Source organism: Vicia villosa, linkage group LG6 (genome assembly GCF_029867415.1).
Source record: "Vicia villosa cultivar HV-30 ecotype Madison, WI linkage group LG6, Vvil1.0, whole genome shotgun sequence".
Classification (NCBI taxonomy): domain Eukaryota; kingdom Viridiplantae; phylum Streptophyta; class Magnoliopsida; order Fabales; family Fabaceae; genus Vicia; species Vicia villosa.
In genome coordinates this window covers 132,429,783-132,451,460 of record NC_081185.1, presented here as the reverse complement: position 1 = coordinate 132,451,460, position 21,678 = coordinate 132,429,783, and the positions used below count along the sequence as shown (strand labels likewise).

General features: G+C 32.9%; 2 protein-coding genes and 1 pseudogene across 4 annotated transcripts; all 3 read left to right on the top strand.

Moving 5' to 3' along the window:
* Positions 1-7,545: 7,545 nt before the first annotated feature.
* Positions 7,546-14,301, top strand: LOC131610040 (pleiotropic drug resistance protein 1-like). Of its 3 annotated transcripts, none has more exons than XM_058881898.1 (23): positions 7,546-7,798; positions 7,867-7,987; positions 8,087-8,169; positions 8,441-8,525; positions 8,615-8,774; positions 8,865-8,941; positions 9,179-9,232; positions 9,328-9,367; positions 9,498-9,799; positions 9,894-10,175; positions 10,268-10,584; positions 10,682-10,821; positions 10,906-11,009; positions 11,095-11,251; positions 11,342-11,502; positions 11,598-11,936; positions 12,174-12,464; positions 12,565-12,648; positions 12,723-12,856; positions 13,006-13,233; positions 13,326-13,497; positions 13,596-13,850; positions 13,941-14,301. In XM_058881898.1, the coding sequence occupies exons 1-23, from the start codon at positions 7,569-7,571 to the stop codon at positions 14,202-14,204; spliced, it is 4,080 nt and encodes a 1,359-aa protein (XP_058737881.1). In that variant the 5' UTR covers positions 7,546-7,568; the 3' UTR covers positions 14,205-14,301. The 3 variants fall into 3 exon arrangements, with proteins under 3 accessions (XP_058737881.1, XP_058737882.1, XP_058737880.1); XM_058881899.1 differs by having other exon boundaries at positions 9,328-9,403; positions 12,174-12,290; XM_058881897.1 differs by having other exon boundaries at positions 9,328-9,403.
* Positions 14,302-15,018: 717 nt separating this feature from the next.
* Positions 15,019-15,690, top strand: LOC131614703 (two-component response regulator ARR22-like). Its single transcript, XM_058886261.1, has 2 exons — positions 15,019-15,285; positions 15,361-15,690. Exons 1-2 carry the CDS (start codon positions 15,019-15,021, stop codon positions 15,688-15,690), a joined length of 597 nt encoding a protein of 198 aa, XP_058742244.1.
* A 2,099-nt stretch (positions 15,691-17,789) lies between these two features.
* On the top strand, positions 17,790-21,212 carry LOC131614701 (L-lactate dehydrogenase B-like; annotated as a pseudogene).
* Positions 21,213-21,678: the final 466 nt, after the last annotated feature.

Sequence of the window (21,678 nt, the reverse complement as noted above, 5' to 3'; positions counted from 1 at the left end):
GTGTACCGTATTATTGTTTGAGAGACTTTTGTGTTTTATTTATTCTACGTTGAAAAAAATTTAGACCCGGTTCAACACTGTTTAATATTATCAGTTTAAAAATTCTATTTGAATTTTTTTGTTGCTGTAAAGAAATTAAAAATATTATGTAATACAAATTCTACAAAAGAAAATAAATAAGTGACACAATCAGTTGTAATACAGTTAGAACCTATCAGTAACAAACAAAACATGAGTTAGTTAATCAGTTTGGCAGTTAATTGGTTGAATAGAATCCAAACACACTTTCTAACTAACTAACTTTTTGCTTCCTTTTCATATTCATTATCATTCATATATATTTAGATATCATGGCTTGAAAACTCTTACGAGTAAAGTCTCAGCATTCATATTCATTCAACAGTTACTTTGTTTCTTCACTCACTCACTCACTCCCACAGAATCAAGACTTCTCCAAAAGGCAAGTGCTACTGCAAATTATTACTTCATCATCTTGATATATAGCTTAATCAAGTGAAGCATCTTTATCATGAATAACTCACTTTCTTTTATTTCTTTACACAGCCAGTCCATATTTCCCTCTATTCGTCTGAGAATTTTCCGGGAGAAGAAGAAGAAAGAAACCAAAATCTCAATCTCACATTGAGCAAGTTAGTGCTACCTACCACACAATATTATGAAATGTGCACATATATGTTATTTCTTTCTTGTTTATATGATGAAATAGTGATTTTCTTTTCTATATATGTAACAGACTGAAGTGGTAATTAATAAAGGAGATATATCATCAATTGTGAAGAAAGATGGATAATGCAATGAAAGACAGATCCGAAGTCATAACGTTGATTGATATTGGACGATTTAACATGCCACCTCCTAAGGGTTATGCTTTTATCATTATACCCTTGCCTTAAGTCACTAATTTAAAAAAAATATGTGTTTCTACGAGAAATTTCAAAAAAATACTAGATTTTTAAAAATTTTGGTGAGTTTTTACCGGAAATTTTGAAAAAATTACCGGATTTTTGAAATTTCCGGTAGTACAAATTTTTGTTTTTATTTTTAAAAAAATATACCGGAAATTTCATGCTTCACCCCACTAACTTATTCAAGGGTAATTTTGGAATAAACAAGAAAGAAATATAAACATATATGTGGGGGGGGGGGGGGGGGGGGGGGGCATGTATAATAAAAGGGGTGGCATGTTAAATGCTTCTGATATTGATGCTGATCGTCAAACGAGCCCTCGAATAGTAAGAGCACTTGTTATGGACAATGATGACCACATTCGAAAGAGATTGAGATTTTGAAATTTATCTATTTCTTTGGAATTTATCTTTTCTCTTCATTGTTGGTTGCCTAAGTACTAGTGAGCGAAGCTCTATCTAGGAGGAGAATATTTTTGTAAGTGGTCATGTTGGTCGTTTATAGTCTTAACGGCGCAATACCTTTAAGAGAGTGAGTTTTTGGTTCTTGAGATCAACCATAAATCTCTGTTACTGGTTTATTAAGCTTTGTCGGAAAAAAGCTTTGTTTTGGTTAAAGAGATCAGCCATAAATCTCTGATTGTCTTAATAGAATAAGTTGGGGTAAAAGTCGTCTTTAGATTGGGGATATGCCTGTTCAAAATCTCAAAATCAGATTGTATTAAGGTTCATGGGCATAACCTTTAAAAGCTCATAAGTCTATAGTGAAAAATCTCAAGACGACGTCTTGAGGACAAGACTAGACCAACGTTCGGTCAAATCTGGATAACTCTCTGGTGCAATATTTCTATCATTATCCTCTTTACTTTCAGCAATTTACTTTCCTGTACTTTACTTCCGCAATGCTTACTCACTTATAAACTTACTATTACTTAATCAAGAAAGGTTAAAATTAATCACGTTTTTAAATACCAGAATTCACCCCTCTTATGCTTGAGGTCACTTGTTCAACACATACTACCTTCAGCTAATTTGGAATACAGGTAGACCAAACAAGCCTCCTCCCAATTGTACTCATGGATCCACTCCAAGTTAGCAAAGTATCTCAAGTAAACCACATCGACATAAGTTACACTTTTGTCCACAAAAATGGATGTGCCAACCAAGTACAATAGGTATGTTATCACTTTGTATGATTTATACTTCATAACATGCTCATCATCACCAGTGGCGTGCTCTGTCGCATGAAGTTGGTGTGCATACAACCTCTTCAGGAAACAAAACCTAGCATGATACCCTCCGGTGGCTTCAAAATCCTACAGGGAAACTTCTAGGTTAGCTCATAGATATGTCACCACCATTTCCACTGCCTCATATTTGTTAATCCTAGCTTGGTCTAACAATCTACCCTTAATCGGAAGATGCAACAAGCATGATACATCGTCTATTGGAATGGACATCTCACCTTGTGGAAGATGAAAAGATGACATCTCTGAGTGCCATCTCTCTACAAACATAGAAAACATACAATGGGTAATTGTAACATAACCAATATTGAACGTGTTTCGTTGCCCAGATAATTGCATTACATCTTGAAACCACTGCTTAGCAGGTTGCGGCAGACCCGTAATCCTATGGCCATGGTTGATGCATTTTAAAGCATTACAGTCCTCCAAAAGAAACTTCTAATATTATGATAAATGTGTTTCAAAGAATGAATACAATTAAATTTTACTTCTCTGCTCCACACATGCCTGACAGCATGGCCCGAATGTAGAAGCAACAATGATTAGTCAGAAGAATCTCTTCCAAACCCTTGGGATTCTGATAAGTGCCAATTTTTAGTGCTTTTGTATAAATGTTTTGTGGCACGTATCGAGACTTTTGTTGATATTCGTTGAATAATTCCTCGTTTTGTGTATAAATACGTATACTTTGTAAATAGTCGTATTTTCATATACTTTTATATCTTTTGATAGTTGTTGTGTCTTTTTGTAGGTATTCTTGCGTATTTGGAGCATGATCAATAAAGTGTCGAAGACACGACTTCAAACGCACGATTTTGAGCAACGGAACCAATTCATCAAAGAATAAGGCTCAAAATAAGGATGATAAAAATCATCAATTTGGTTGCCATTTTGTCATTGTTAGATAGAGCATTGAATAAGTTTTCCAACGCTTCGAACCGGGCGCAAATCGGAGTTACGGTTCTCAAGTTATGGCTGAAACATTGCAGAATTTTATGCTGTCTCTAGTGTAATTCGCCGGGCGAGCTTGACTAACCAAAAAACGTTAAAAAGTTGTTGTGTTGAGCCGCCGGGCGAGCCGTTTAGCCGTCGGGCAAAGCGGTCTGGACAGAAACACGTTTTAAGGGTCAAAAATACACTTTTTAGGTTATGGTTTGGGTATTTTTTGCTCCAACTCCATCACCAAACATTTTTTAGGTAGATTAGCTTAGAAAACAACTATGGAGCTTGCATTTGGATGATCGGAGGTGGATTGATCATCAATCGGAGCTGACAAACCGGGATATTTTCGATTCATTTCTCTTCCTCTTTTTGTATTTTCTCTTTGGTTGGGTTTTGTATATGATTTTACTTTGAACTCATTTATATTTGTTGATCATGCTGTTGTATAAAGCTTGCTTTACAAATCATTATTGATGTCTTCCTTAATCTTTTTGCTTTATGTTTGGATTTGGGTTGTTATAGACATATACCTCACAAATCTTGATTAGGGATGAATATCTATTAGTTTTAGACTCTAGAGATAGATTTTGGAGCTAATATTCATCGTGGGTATCGAAGGTTAATGCCTCTGTGTTGTTTGTGTTGGTTGAGAGATCGTCGACGCGAGCAATGCGGTTGTCTTCTGTGTTATTTTGGTTGGCTGAGAGATCGTCGCCGAGATGATATAGTAGTTCTCTCTACTTTGGGTTAGAAATGACTTAGGGTGTGAGTGATGCTTAATGATATTGACGAGTATTATAGGTTGAGTATAACTAGTTGATAAGTTTAAGTTTATGATAGTAGATTATATGCAATGCCTGATAAGTCTCTTCTTTCTGAAAAATGAATTCTTTTTAAGTTGATATTTTCTTTTCCATTTTTATGTTTTAAACAATTCAATCCAAACTTATAACTGCGGACACCATTGAATGACAGTTCAATATCACTAATCTCTGTGGACACGATAAATTTCCAAATAAATACTTCCAAAACTTTTGTTGCTTGCCACTTTACCGCTTCAATAGGTTCCCGGGGTGATTCCTCAACATGTTCTGGTGGGGCTTCCGGAGCATCAGGAGGTGACATCTGTCTCATACGGAAAAGACGAAGGAGGAGATGTACGAGCCCTAGAAGTTGACATCTCCGTATCAATTGAACTAGAACAGACCGGTGCCTGAGATGATCAAGCTTTTTCCCTCTAAAATGATGTATGCTGCATAACTCTGTCGTGCCTCAATCTATCTTTGTTATCAACCATAATACCTATAATTAAACCACATAAGCATTATACATATGAAACATAATGAAATGAAGCCAAACAATGCAAACAGAAAAAAAAATCTGAAAGTTCATCTCCGAATTTTAGACAAACGTTGAAAAAATCTAAAGATGCATCTTCGTAATGTTCTGCAACTCTGAAGAACGAAAATGGTAGCAATGTAGTCTAATCCAACATCCAAAAAATGCATAGATAATTTAAATAGCATATCCAAACTACCTATAATATAACCTAATGTTAAATTTCTACAAATGTATATTGAAATGAAAAAAATATAGAAAAATAAAAAACTTACTAAATGTGAGTTTGATGTTGAGTTCTTTGATCGATTGGATGTTGATGGTAGAAACTTGAAAATGTGTTGAATGAGTTAGAGAGTTTGTGAATTGAGAGAGTTTGAGAGTTGAGAGGTTTTAAGAGTTTTGAGAAGTGAGGAAGGAGAAGAGACCCAGACACGTATTTGATTAAGATAAAGTCTGAAGATGCATCTCCATAAGTTATGCGGAGATGCATCTCCATAATTTTTTTTTTTGACATAATGCATTTTCATAATTTTTTTTGACATAGCCTTAAAACTTGACTAAAAAACAAATCTGAATAGGACACGTCCAAAGATATATTTTTCATTAAAGTGAGGAAGTAATGATTAGGGTCTATAAAGCAACCCCTAAAAATATGACAAATTATGATTAGTTTAAAACAATGGGTTTGAACTTTTTGTGACCCAACATCTTTTTTACATTGAAAGACCCAACATCTTTACATTAATATCACTCAAACTAAATACCTTTAACTGAAATAATAGTAAATAAAAACCACACATTTAGCCTCTTTTTCTTTTTGAAAAAAGTCTTGCTTTCTAAAAAAAATAAGTATTTTTAATTAAAAATAAATAACAGGTAACAATTTATGCCATGAGGTTTTAAATATTTTTAACATTAACATATTAATAGTAATTCACTTAATCAATGAGTCGTCAATTCAATCAATTATGAGATTAAAATTAAATTCGATGGTCTAAATTGAAACTTACTCCTTAATTTATGAGATTAAACATAAGAAAAATCCATATGAATTAGTAATTTGAGTTTTGTAAAGTAGTAAACTTTTTTTTATTAAGTAAGAATTACATTGGCATATGCTGGTGATCTGGTCCCAAAGGTGAAGCTATATGAAGAAATCAAAGTTGATTCAAATTACTAATGTCAAGAACAATTGAACCTTCAAATACATTTGCGAAAGTAGCTCAGAATGAATTAAGAAATAGAGCAAGCATGACCACAATAAAATAACCATTGAATAGCAAGCATATTTAGTGCTTGTCCACATTTACTTTTCTAGTGGTGTCTGCCTCTTTATAAAAGAAAGATGACTTCACCTATTACTCCATACATGTTATTAGTTTAATAATGGTATATAGATATAGATGGTTTAGTTAGACTTTGCAATGTCTAATTGGTATATGAATTGGTCTCATGAGATATATTGGATCTAATTGTTAATGAAATATGAGTTAGAAGTTAATCTTTAAAAAAGTTTTAATGGATATGTGCGAGTTAGAAGTACATCTTTAAAAAAGTTTTAATGGATATGTGCTGACAATATAAAATAGTTTTATACAGTTATTCAATAAAAACTATCAATCTATTATGTTATTAAATTTTTTAAAATAAAAGAGTGATTTAATTGGATACATGACTGTGATTGGTTGACAGTGTAAAATTATTTTACACTGTCAGTGCATCACCCTTTTCTCTAAAAAAAATTAAAAAGTTTATGAGTTTAATTTAAGATAAAAGAAAAATATGCACTGACAGTGTAAAATATTTTTACCTGTAAATCAATCACGGACGTGTATTTTGTCAAATCACACTTTTAATTTTAAGAGTTAATATCACTTACCCACTTCAATATAATTTTTTTTTATTATCTTCTGAAATATATATTTTTTTGCATTTCTCCGCTAAACCTACAAATTAAACATTGAATCTAATGATAAATAAAGAATATATATTATAGGGGTAACTTGTGCAATGAGAGGAAAAAAAACATAGATTTTAATATTTTTAGGGGGGTGAAGTTTTTTTAACAGAGTTAAAACGAATTTCTCCTATATTACATAAGGTATTGTATATTTGACTCTAATTTTAACATAAATGAATGTTATAGTTAGATTGTTTGATGGTGTAAAATTAGTTTATAGGGATAGTGTATTACATTTAATCTCTTCAAATTTTATAAGTTTGAGAACAATGTGTATAAAAATGAATATGAAGATCAAGAAATGTACAAAATGTTAGCTGTTCATTGTTAAAGTTAAATTCTATAAATTTCTAATATTACCATGTAATATTGTTAAAAAGATCAAATATTTAAAATTAAATTAAATAATAGATTTTATAACGAACACTCAACAATAATATTATTTTATCATAAATGTTTAATTTTGTCGAATGAAATTATGTGATTAAATAAAAACTAGATATATAGCCGGTTGCACGGATATGATTATAATTGTTATTTTAAATATTATTTCTCAAAATTTTAATTGGAGAAGGACTCAACAAAAATTTGTATTTCCACAAACAAAAGTGAATCAAAGTATAAAATATATTTTTATTTTCTACTAATGATATTTATTTTTGTCTATTAGAATAATTAAATTTTTGTAATAGTAAATAATTTGATTTGTTTATCTTATTATCAATTATTATTAAAATGATTTGATTTTTTTTACAAATTAATAAAATAAAAAATATTAAAGATAAAGTCATCAATGAAGTGTATTAGTTAAAATTTAATAATTATTAAAATGAAAATCTTTTTTATTTTATACTTACATATTATAATTACTTATAATTTTAATGATTATTAAAATAAAATTTATTTTTTATATTTTATTTTTTGAATTAAAATTAAAAAAATGAAAATTTTTATTAAGAAATATCAATTTTAGTTATTTTTTTATTTGAAAAAATTTGTGAGATTGACACATCATGACTTAAATTTATATTAAGTAGATGAATACTGTAATTAAATAAAAATGAAAACCTTGCTTCTCGAGTTTATATATAATGCATCCTCACCAACTTTTATTGCTTTGCAATATCGAAGAGACTGGAGAGTACTTGAAAAATGGAGGAGAGTGAGCAGACTAGTTTAAAGTGGGCTGCAATTCAGAGCCTTCCAACGGTTGCACGTTTGAGAAGAGGTTTACTGACTACTCCTAATGGAGAGTCCAATGAAATTGATGTACACAATATTGGATTGCAAGAAAGAACTTATTTGCTTCAAAGACTCGTCACTCACGATGTAGACACTGATGACAGTTTCTTGTTGAAGCTCATGAGAGATCGCTATGATAGGTATGTTCAAAATAATGCACGACTCTTTTTTTTTTCTTCTTACGTTGCATGACATGATTTTATCACAGAGCTGGAGTTGGTATTCCTACAATTGAAGTTCGATTTCAAGATTTGAATGTCCAAGCACAGGTTCAGTTAGGGAAGAGAGCTTTTCCTACAATCACTAACTACATGCTTGACATGCTAGAGGTAAGTAGTTATATTATTTATATTAATTTAACGTTCAAAGTTTAGAGTTTGATATACAGTTAGTTAATTGAAACTCATGGATTGGATTGGATTTCACAGGCACCGTTGAAATATGTATTAAAAAGAAGAAAACAAGACTTGAATATTCTACAGGATGTCAGTGGAATTATAAAGCATAGCAGGTAATAATGAAATAAGTATAATATTAATTCCATTATTATATGATGATATGAATTAGCACTCACACTTTAGTTTGAAATTTGTCTAGTGCCTGACATGTGTCTGGCATCAACACATTACTTTAATTTTCGCAAGTTATTATCAACATCAACATGTAAATTTCGTATCCGATGTCCGTGTCAAACTTAGTGCTTCACAGATGTATCATTAGAAAGACATGATCTTTATAAGAATACTGTATATATTAGCATTTGCTAACCTTAATGTTTTCAGGATGACCTTGCTTTTGGGTCCTCCAAGTTCTGGAAAGACAACGCTCCTCTTGGCCTTGGCTGGAAAACTTGATCCCAATTTAAAGGTTACTGTTCATTTGCTAAAGCGCACATTCATGGTCTGTTTTGGAATTTTAAATTCTAGGTAGCTAATGCGGTGCAATCTCATCAACAGTTTACTGGAAAGGTGACATACAACGGTCATGAGATGAATGAATTTGTACCCCAAAGAACTGCTGTTTATGTCGATCAAAATGATGTTCACTTTGGAGAATTGACTGTTAGAGAAACCTTGGCCTTCTCAGCAAGAGTTCAAGGAGTTGGACCCAGATATGGTTAGTATTTGTTTTATCATCTCGATGCAATTTCAAAATAAAAGCAGGGATTGGAGGAAATAATAATGAAATGCCTTTGGTAAAATGCAGATATTCTAGAAGAAGTGTGTAGAAAAGAGGAAGAGGAAAACATAATTCCTGATCCAGATATCGATGTCTATATGAAGGTAAACAAAAGCAGAATTTTGAATAGCAGTTTGCGGCCTTGTCTCAATCACTGATATCATAGAGAATGCAGTCAAATGTGGCCGATGCAACCTCAATCATGGTTGCATTGCGGCTTCAGATACATCAAAACCTTTATGCCACATTGCAGTCACAATCTATTTCTTTTAACCTGTTTTTCATTTACGAATAGAATGTCTAATAACACATAGTTGGCCTTGTGATTTAATAATGCTTAGACTGTTGCAACTGAGGACCAGAGAGCAAATGTTATAACAGATTATATTTTAAAGGTCAATTTCCTACACTCAAAACCTTTTATTATCATTATAAGCTCCTCATGAAATTTTATATTAAATTTATCTCTTTATTTGGTTTATATTTTCAGATTTTGGGACTCGATAACTGTGGAGATTCAATGTTAAGAGGTATCTCTAAAGAACAAAGGAAACAAGTTACAATTGGTATAATAAACATGGTTTCATTATTGAATTATATCATGAATAATCAAATTCATATATGATAATCTTTAATAATTAAAAAAAAGAATAAATACAGGAGAGATGCTGGTAGGACCAATTAAAGCTTATTTCATGGATGAAATATCGAATGGTTTGGATGACTCAACAACCTTTCAAATTGTGAAATCACTGAAACAATTTGTTTGCCTTCTCAAAAGAACTGCTATGATCTCACTACAACAGCCATCACTAGAGACATATAATCTTTTTGATGACATTATTTTACTCTCTGATGGACACATTGTGTACCACGGTCCTTGTGAACAAGTGCTTGATTTTTTTTCTTCAATGGGTTTTCTATGTCCTGAGAGGAAATCTGTTATAGACTTTTTACAAGAAGTTAGTAGTTTCATCACATTTCTACTGCCTACATGGTTAGGACATAAGAGTAAGATTAGACTATTAAACTTTGGTTGTAATGCAAATGTTGCAGGTGACATCAGTGAAAGATCAGGAACAATATTGGGTACAAAATGAAAAGCCTTATAGATTTGTGACGGCTGAAGAGTTTGCAGAGGCATTTGAAACATCTCATAATGGGAGAAGGCTTGGTAATGAACTTGCTACTCAATTTGACAAGTCAAAAAGCCATCCAGGTGCTTTAACATCCAACAAGTATGGAATTGCAAAGAGGGAGTTGTTCAAAATTTGCTTATCAAGAGAGTATTTACTCATAAAGCGCAATTCATTTTACTATATCTTGAAACTTTTACAAGTAGGTTTGATTTGAAAAATGTTTAGATTTTCACTTTGTTAAAACTTTTCTCAAATTTATTGCTAACATAACGCCTTTCTTTTCGTCTTAAGATTGCTTTGGTTGCTGTCATCACCATGACCGTTTTCCTACCGACTCAAATGCACCATGATTCAGTGTCCGATGGAGGCATATATGCTGGCGCATTGTTCTATGGGAGTTTGGTAATTCTGTTGAATGGATTTGCTGAACTTTCTATGATGGTTGGGAGACTTCCTGTGTTTTACAAGCAAAGAGACTTACTCTTTTTCCCTTCATGGGCATATGCTCTTCCTTCGTGGATCCTAAAAGTTCCCATAAATTTTGCAGAAGTGGGTATTTGGGTATTCTTCACCTATTCTGTCATTGGTGATCCAAATGTTATTGGAAGGTATAACTTAAAAGAGAAATGTTTTATTGCATTTTCAGCAAAACAAACCATGTTTGATTGGAGTCTAAACTAACTTGTGAATAATATGTTTTTGTAGGACATTCCTTCTTCTAGTTCTTGCCAGCCAAATGGCTAATGTATTTTGCCGATTAGTTGCTGCAATCGGTAGAGAAATGTCAATGGCCGGCACACTTGGGTTGTTTTCATTGGCAATGCTTGTTGTTGTGGTGTCAAAAGGTATCACAAAGACAAGATATTAATGTTGATGTTTTCCCTATATATTATAATGCAGTTGTACTCTTGTTCTATATGTATATACAGACAATATAAAAAAGTGGTGGTTATGCGAATTCTGGATATCTCCTACGATGTATGGACAGAATGCCTTGTTGAGTAACGAGTTTCATGGGAAAACATGGAGACATGTATGTTATTCTCTGATCTAATTGTGTTTCCTTATCTCATAAAAATTACCACATGTTTGGATAATGTATATGTTTTTGATGAAAGGTTCTACCTAACTCAACGGAACCTCTAGGAGTTCAAGTTTTGAAATCTCGTGGGTTCTTTACCCAGTCCTACTGGTATTGGATTGGTTTTGGTGCATTGATTGGATACACATTACTATTCATCATTGGTAACATTCTTGCTCTCACTTTCTTAAACCGTAAGTTTCATCAACTTGAATGTTTTTTAACCAAATACATAAAATAAAAGCCTAAAGTATAACTAGTATTAAAATTTGATTATATTGTAGCACTTAAAGAACATCAGGTTGTTAAATCAATTTGGTCGTTGTCTAGGACGAAACAATCTGTAATGGACAGTGAACATAACAGGAAGAGTGTAATGATTCTTCCTTTTGAACCACACTGTATCACCTTTGTCGACTTGACATATTCAGTCAATATGCCACAGGTAATTTATAAACAAAATAAAGTAATTCGGAAACACTTGTGTTTTTTTAATTTACAGACCGAATATGCGAATCCTTAATTACTCTAAACTCGCAGTCGCAGGAAAAGATCAATCAAGGAGTTACTGGGGATAGGTTGAACCTTTTGAAGGACGTCAATGGAGCTTTCAGACCGGGTGTTCTCACAGCACTAATGTGTGTCAATGGTGCTGGCAAAACAACTCTAATGGATGTACTGACTGGAAGAAAGACCAAAGGATATATTAGTGGGAACATCACAATTTCTGGCTATCCGAAGAAGCAGGACAGCTTTACTAGAATTTGTGGATATTGTGATCAAAATGATATCCACTCTCCTTATGTTACCGTTTATGAATCACTGCTCTTTTCAGCTTGGCTCAGATTGTCTGCAGAAATCAACGACGAAACCAGGAAGGTTGGCATCTGAATCTATGTCTATTTTCATGTCTATCAGTTTTCTCTGCTTTCAAGTTCTATACTTCTATCATTTTTCCACCTATGCTATTTCCTTGTAAATTTTCTCAGCACCAGAGTGGGAAATTAAACACATAATGCAGATATTAGTGTTGAAGCAAGAAGAGTGTTACAACTTAAAAAAAATGTTAGATGTTTTATCCATGTTAATAATCTTGGAGGTATATAATGATTGCAGATGTTTATTGAGGAAGTTATGGAGCTTGTGGAACTTACCACACTGAAGGATGCAATTGTTGGATTGCCTGGTGCTAATGGTCTCTCGACACAACAGCGCAAAAGGTTGACTATCGCAGTTGAGTTACTGGCTAATCCTTCTATAATATTCATGGACGATCCAACTTCTGGACTAGATGCAACATCTGTCTCTATCGTTATGAGAGTAATTAGGACTTTAGTGGACAATAGAAGAACAATTGTCTGTGCCATTCATCAACCCAAAGTTGATATATTTGAATATTTTGATGAGGTTAAGTAAGAATAGTAAAGATTTATAGCAATTTCATTTTAGTCCGTTTTCTTACATTAGAAAACTTCTGAATCCTATCATTATTCGCGACAAAATGTAGTTGTTCTTGATGAAGCAAGGAGGGCAAGTGATATATGCGGGGCCAATTGGACATCATTCTTCCCATTTAATAAGTTACTTCGAGGTAAAATTGTGATGAAATACTATGATCTTAATATGCCCAAATAAATCATTTGCATACACACTTTTGTCTTGTAGGGGATTCAAGGTGTCAGTAAGATTAAAGATGGTTGTAACTCAGCAACTTGGATGCTGGAAGTCACTTCTTCAGTAAAAGAAATGGAATTGGGGATTGATTTTGCTGAGGTGTACAAAAACTCTGAATTACACAGGTATTTGTAATTCTATGAAGTCTCAACATAGTAGTACAAAATGTCAAAATTCTCCTATAGAAAGAATTTTGATGGAAGAAAGTATAACCTGACACTTTTCACCATTACAGTTTTCTTATATGAAATGATTCTTGTGGCATTTGTTTTAGGAGAAACAAAGCTCTTATAGCAGAACTGAGCGTTCCGGCTCCTGATTCGGAGGATCTTCTCTTTCCTTCAAAGTACTCAAGACCCCTTTTCACGCAATGCAAGGCTTGCTTATGGAAACAACATTGGTCTTACTGGCGGAATCCGCGATACAATGGATTAAGGTTTCTCTTCACAGTTGCTGCCTCCATCTTTTTCGGGTGCATGTTTTATGGCATTGGTTCCAAAATGTAAGCCGAAAACTAGAAAAGTGCTATACCTTTAACACAGTTGTTTGGTTCTATTTTTTGGTTTAAAAAAAGTTGACATCAATAAATTGCAGTGAAAAGCGACAAGATCTCTCGAACACCATAGGCTCAATGTTGATAACTGTTCTACTTGTTGGCATTAAGAATGCTAATTCCGTGCAAGGAGTAGTGGGTATTGAGAGAAGAGTCTTCTATAAGGAAAATTCTGCAGGAATGTATTCTTCGCTTGCCTATTCTATTGCTCAGGCAAGTGATTTCCTTTAGTCTTTATTCATATTATTTTCACATAAATTACTTACTTCAGTGTATGTTTTTTCTTACCCAATCTTCATATTTTCATGCAGGCCCTAATTGAAATCCCTTATGTTCTAATACAAACGTTGATATATGGAACCATAGTTTATACAATGGTTGGATTCGAGTGGAGTGTGACTAAATTTTTTTGGTACATATATTTTATGTTCTTCACCTCTCTATACTTTACCTACTACGGCATGATGTCACTAGCCATAACACCAAACCAAAACGCAACCACTTTCCTTACTCGTCTTTCCTATGTATTATGGAACCTTTTCTCAGGATTCGTAGTCTCACCACCAGTAAGTTTTTAAGCTAAGTTTTACTTTTTAAGTATTTGTATATATAGTTCCTCAATTAATTCTTTCATTTTCTTTGGCATGTGGTAAAAGAAAATTCCAATATGGTGGAGATGGTTTTATTGGACGAATCCAATAGCATGGAGTTTGAATGGATTGGTGACTTCACAATTTGGAGATATAAAAGATCATATTGAGTTCAACGGAACAAGTGTTTCAGTACAAGACTTTTTGGAAAGTTACTATGGTTTCAAGCATGATTTTTTGGGAGTAGTTGCAGCTGTAGTAGTTGGATTCACATTGGCTTTTGTGTTGGTTTTTGTCATGTCTATCAGGATGTTTAATTTCCCGTTGTGAATTATTGTTGTAGAGAGACTTTTTGTTTTATTTATTCTACGTTGAATAAAAATTGCACCTGGTTCAACAATGTTTAATATTATCAGTTTAAATTTTATTTGAATTTCTTTTGTTGATGTAAAGAACTTAAAAACATTATGTAATACAAATTCTACAAAAGAAAATAAATAAGTGAAACAATCAGTTGTAATACAGATAGAATCAATCAGTAACAAACAAAACATGAGTTAGTTAATCAGTTTGGCAGTTAATTGGTTGAACAGAATCCAAACACACTTCCTAACTAACTACCCACTAACTAACTAACTAACTAACTAAATTTTTGCTTCCTTTTCATATTCATTATCATTCATATATATTTAGATAGCATGGCTTGAAAATTCTTACGATTAAAGTCTCAGCATTCATATTCATTCAACAGTTACTTTGTTTCTTCACTCACTCACTCCCACAGAATCAAGACTTCTCCACAAGGCAAGTGCTACTGCAAACTACTTCGTCATCTTGACTTCTTCTAATTACATATATAGCTTTAGCAAGTGAAGCATCTTTATCATGAATAACTCACTTTCTTTTATTTCTTTACACAGCCAATCCATATTTCCCTCTATTCATCTGAGAATTTTGCGGGAGAAGAAGAAGAAGAAGAAAGAAAGCAAAATCTCAATCTCACATTGAGCAAGGTTAGTGCTACCTCACAATATTATGAAATGTGCACATATATGATCTTTATATTTCTTTCTTGTACATATGATGGAATAATGATTTTCTTTTTTATATATCTAACAGATTCAAGTGGTGGTAATTAAGAAAGATGGACAATGCAATGAAAGACGGATCCGAAGTCATAACGTTCACTGATATTGACGCTGATCGTCAAACGGGCCCTCGAATAATAAGAGCACTTGTTGTGGACAATGATGACCACATTCGAAAGACTCATGAAGATATTTTGAAAACACTTGATGTGGAAACTCGTTCAGTGAAAACTGGCCAAGAAGCCTTAGAAATAATTTCTTATGATCGGATCTATGACCTAATCCTCATTCGTAGGACTTTGCCCGTCAAAGATGGAATTGAGGTAACTACATTTGTCTCTATATATTAATTTTATGTGGCATATGCATAATATGATTTATTCATGTGTTTTATGCAGGTGACAAAGATGCTGCGAACCATGGAGTACCCTGGAACTATTATTGGTGTGTCACATTATCCCCTTACAGAAGAACAAGCGAAAGAATTTTATGGAGCAGGGCTAGATGGTTGCATTGATTATGAGACACCGTTGAGAGCTAAAACGGTTGAATCACTGGTTAGCAGTATTCCACCTCCCCAACCCTGGCAGAAAAGAGTTAATTATAATGTAGAATACAATTCTTTTTTCCGTCCTGATTCTCCTTTTCGTTTTGGCCAGATTTATCATTCAAGTTCTGGTCCTGGTTCAGGTTCAAGTTCTTGCAAATCTCGCAAATCTCACAAATAGTTGATTGTGTGTATTGTTAGCAATGTGAATTGTATGAATAAAGTTAGACATGTGTGTTTGAGAAACATGATCTATATTACTTTACAGTATAGTTGTATGTTAGTGTTAATGATGAATATTGAGACTATATATACAAGTTGTTAGATATGTGTAGGCTGATTACAACCTTAAACTTTTGACTGAAAATTGTGAAGATTAAGTTAAAGTTAAAGTTGAAATAGTAAAAAAAAAAAAAGAAAGAAAAAAAGTGTGCAATTGTGTCAAGTGAATATGTAGAAAGACAATGTGTGAATGTGTTGTGCAAGGCAGTGACATGGAATGAATGAGTTTATATGTTCATGTAAGTCAGGTACACAAGTAATTAGGGGAGCAATGTTTTAAAATCCTAAGTCATCCGGCCGGTCAGACTAGTCGGATCGGGAATAGGAGAATAGAGCGGACTGGAAAAATTAAAAGATTGAAAAGTGTAATTTATTTGGTGATAATGATGTGATTCGATTAATTTATTTGAATAGGCTAAAGTTTTGTTTCTTGAATAAGAGCAAAAATATTTTCACAATTGAAACATACAATCTTGGCAAAATCCTATTTATTTATTTATTTTTGTTTTGAGTAAGACAATCGTATTTATTTATTTATTTATTTATTTATTTATTTTGTTTTGTTTTGAGTAAGACGTCGATTTTTTAATTAATTTAAAAATAAAAAAAGTTTAACATTTCACCATGGTTGTGAAATCCAACCACAAAAAAAGTAGCTTGTTTTTAATTTAAAAATTGATACTGAGACTCGAACCCATGTTCAGTTGAAGTTTTTTACACAATTGGAAATTCCAATTGTGAGGATATATAAATTGTTTTTTATTTAAAAAAAAAAAGAAGGTACGGGATTTTAAAGATTCATAACAGCCCTTTTACAACTGTGGTAAAACTCCACCATAGAATGTATTATTTAATGTACTGTCTTGATCAACAAACATGCTTATGTATAACGAATTTCACTTCAGCTCTGGCGCATACCTAACATTGTGAAGAAATTCACGATCTTCGAACATTTTAGTGTGGACCGTACTAATACCATGAACCTTTTGGAAGCCTTATTGTCACCAAAGTGAACTACTCCACTTTCCTCTGACTTCAAAGTCTCAAATTTATTCTTCTTCTTAAGTACAAGTGATAAGAGCAACCCGAGTATGCTACCTAACCCTCTACAGTCTCCAAACTCGAGACTACAAATACATCAACACTTTCATAAATACCATAAACTGAGGCAACTGTAATCCGAATAGAATTATCATTGTCCCTCTTCCTAGGACAATCACTCATGAAATGATCCATTTTTTGATAAGTGAAACATTTTATCCTTAACTTGTCAAACCTCTTTGATTTAGACATCCATTTACACTCGCTTTCTCCTCTTGAGACACTTAAGCTTTCATCACTATTATAAATCTTTAAAATTTTCACCTTCGAAATTCTATAAATCTCACAATTTTTCCAACTACTTCTAAAGTAATAGTAACTTCTTTACCATAAAAAAAACATCCTTAAAGTGCTCAAAAAATTCAAATAATGGGTTCGACAAGAATAGAACATTATTCTCATATTCAATGCTCTTAACCTCAATATTATTAAAATCATCATAGTTATTACACTTTTTAGTAGTTTAATGCAACTATTTTAGGGGTAAATTTAACTAAAAAAATCCCTTTATGCTAATATTTCCAATCAAACTAATCGTAAACTGTTTTTTTCACCACTAATATCCGATCCACTGAACCGCCTAACCTGATTTGAGAGTCAGTGCTGACATTAAATAGTTCCAACCCCTTCCCATTGGAGAGATCAAATTATAGAATTATAAACCACTTTTATTTGCCAAGAAAAGACACTTTTGGCGGAGGTGAGGTTCTCTTCAATACAACTATAAATAGTAATTGTAAGCGGAGGTGAGGTTCTCTTCAATACAACTATAAATAGTAATTATAATAATAGTTATTTAATAATAAAGGAAATTCCACTATAAATGCAGTCCATGAGATTATCCCGTCTTCCACAATACTAACTCCTAGCAGTATTCTTATATTTAATAAAGGAAAAATGACTTGTGTATGGTTTCAATTTGTTAGAAATTTCAAAAGCATTCCACACCAATCACTCCCACTGTCTCCTACCATACGTCACATAAAGGTCTGTACTAGTTGCTACTTCCACGTGACAGAGTCTTGGTCGGGTCAAGTTATCAAAAGTCACAACAAAGTATCTATTATTGGCGCGGGGAATGTCGGGATGGCCGTAATTCAAATATTATTGACTCAAGAGCTCACTGACGATCTTGTAATTGTGAGCAAAAGTTCTCATAAGCTCAAAGGAGAAATGATGGATCTGCATCATGCGGCGGCTTTTCTCCCAAGGATGCATATTAATGCATCGACTGAGTACTCCGCCACAGCTAACTCCAGCATTATAATTATCACCGCCGGGGCACGCATGGTATATGGTGAGTCACGATTGGACCATGTTCATAAGAACGTCAAAATTTTCAAATCCATCCTACCTGATTTGGTCAGTTGGTCGCCCAACTGTATATTGCTCATAGTGTCGAACCCCGTAGACGTGTTAACTTATGTAGCTTGAAAAATCTCTGGCTTCCCTACCAACCGAGTCATAGATGTAGGCACAAATTTGGATTCTTCCCGATTTCGTTTCCATGGCTCAATGTAATTTATTGTGACTACACAAATCAATATTTCACAGGAAACGTGCTTTCAGTTTTCAATTGATTGTTTTCAATTTCATTATTTTCTATGTCAATCTTTGGATAGCTAAACCAATTTAAATTGCATAACTGACTATATAAACATCTTCTCTTTTTCTATTCCTCTTTTATTCTTCATCAATCAATATGGTTCCATTATCGTCCAATTTGGTCTGATTTTAAATCCTTGCAAAGATCTTCGGAATCAAAGGTACATTGTGTTTGATACTTTCAAATCAAACCCTATTTTGAGTTTTTTGCTTTTTCATCTTGAATTTTGAAATTTAGGTTTTTTTTCTTCACTATTGAGATGTTTCATTTTTGTGTTGTGGTTGACATTTGGAGATTGAGAAGAATACAGATGGTTCCGAGCACGAAACAAATGTCTTCCACCAAAACATGACTCAGATTGGGAAAGTTGACGAAATATTGGTCCTGTAAATGAATCGGTGAGTTTCTATATTATTTTAAGATGTCAGGTTAATGTCTAAGTTTCTATCTTATTTTAAGATGTGAACATAAAAGGGTGAATATAGCCTACCAAGTGTTTGTTTTTTGTTCACATTTGATTTTGAAATATTTGTTAGTCATAAAGTTGTTCCTTTTAGTTTTTGCTATTAATGTTTGTGTGAATGTTGTTGCAGTAGTCATGGTTTGAGAATGGAGGAATGGAGCTGAATTGGCGATGAAAATGGATGCAAACTCTTGATTTTAAAAAATTATAGCAGAAATATTGGACTTTCTCATTGATGCAAACATCAGGCTTAATGTATGGTAAGTTGATAACATTCTATATTCAGATTATTTACCAAAACTCATCACTTTTTTTCACATTATTGTGTGATTGTGCAGGACCACATATATAGTTTCTCGCTTATTTTACTAACCATTAATGTGCAAGAAAGGTCTACAATAACTCTTGAAGTTGTGGATAATTAGATCAAATTTATGCATGACAGTTGGTTTGAAATTTGTTACAGGAACCTAATAAACTTGCTGACAGAAACTAATAACTCATTCTGCTGACAGAAAGCTATTATGCTGCACTGAGATGCATATTCTAATTTTAAATGACCCAAAATGTGTGGATTTTAAATTACATGAATTTGGATGTTAGCATGTGCCCTTGATGGGTTGGTTCATATAAGTGATTATTATTCATTAACATGTGTTCATTTTGTTTAGGTTGTTTTTTAGAAGTGGGTAATGCTATTCCATCCCCAATAGGTTATGGTTATGATGCAGCTGTAAAAATGGACTTTAATTTAAATTAAAGATACCATGTTGGAGATATCATGTTGAGGATGTAGACCATGGGATATTGTTAGACCGGAAGAATTTGAATTATAGTATAATATATTGGGATTAAGAATTTTTTTATAGACCCATTTACTTTTAGTACCCAATAAAAATTTCCTTAAAATCCTACTTACTACTATTATATGGTTAAACGCTTTGCGAAAAATATTCTCGTCGTTTCCAGCCATGAAAATATAAAAGCCGATAGCTTTGGTCCCCGAGTTCATGGGAACGCATTGGGAACGGGGAAGCAAGAATTTCCCAGAGGCAGTGTTATAAAAGGGACGGGAGTAAATATTTATTGCTATTTATAATGATATTGTGCACGCGTGTGAGCGCACAGGTAGATGACTACTTAATTATTTTCTTTATTTTTCTATTAAAATATACATTTTCGATTGGTCGAGAATACCTAATATATATATATATATATATATATATATATATATATATATATATATATATATATATATATATATATATATATATATATATATATATATATCTTAACCATCATTATAATATATTTATTTACTATTTATAACGATGTTGCGCGACTCGTGAGAACGCACGGGTAGATAATTGATTTTATATATGTGTCTATGTGAAGTGTACTACATTATATATTCATATATTTTTCAACATAATTTCTCTGTATATCCTAACAAGTACTGCAACCTGATAAATGAAATTAATATTTATATGACATTCATATTTAAGACATTTTTTTCTCTTAATTCAAACATATTTTTATATACGTTTTTTAACTATAAACATATAATATTTATTTAATATTTATATCGACTTTGCGTGACCCGTGCGAACCGCACGGGTCCCTTACTAGTTTAAATTATAAACTGCAGGCCTACATTTTGGGAGAGCATGGGGACAACTCAGTTGCAGTGTGGTCTGGTGCTACGGTCGGAGGAGTGAGGAGTGTCGGCGGAACAATTTTTGGAGTGGAAATATGCCGACTACTCTGAAGAGATGCTAAAATACATTCACCGGGAGGTAATACAGCTAGGGTACGAGGTATTGCGTTTGAAGGGATGTACTTCGTGGGCTGTAGCATTTTCAACGGCAAATTTGGTCGGAACCATTTTGAAGGACCAAAGAAAGATCCATCCAGTCTCGGTTCTGGTTAAGGATTTTTGTAATATTCAATCTCAAGTGTTTCTCAGTTTACCTGCATTATTGGGCCGTGGAGACTGCATTATTGGGCCATGGAGGTGTGATTGGAGTAACGGATACCAACATGTCTAGTGAGGAAATTCTTAAGTTTAAAGAATCGACCGCCACCATTCTCAAAGTTCAGAGTTATTTGATCCTTTAAACGGTTCATTTTGTAATAACAATTCTCTTTTAGTTTTCTGTTTTTAAAATGTCATCAAATAAATTGAATCTGCTCCTCTTTTCCGTTTCTTCATGATCTACATCAGATAGAAAGTTGTAAAAAAAATGTTTAATCACGTTAATAATTGCATTTTTTTTAAACTTGGAAACAGTGTTTTAAAAACCGGACCGGTCATCAAACCGGTGAGGATACTGGGTCACTGATTTATCGGTCGAACCACTGGGTCACTGGTCGAACCGCACGACCAAATCGGATTAAACCGGATAACTCGGTTGAATAGACCTGTCATTATATAGGTATAAAACCGGTCGAACCGGATGATTCAGTCTCTAAAAAAATATAACTAGCTTTTAAATTTTTTAAAAATATCATATATAAATTCACAATTTCATAACTTAAATTCAAATTTTAAACAAAGGTATCACACATAACAAAATAGTAAAAAATTACAAAGTCTAATTGCAAACAAAGTCTAATTACAACATAATCTAATTGAATAGTTTATAACAAAATATCTCTAATGTGTACCAAATTTAATTCAAAATAGGATCCTCCTAAAAAGAAAATCAAATAAAATT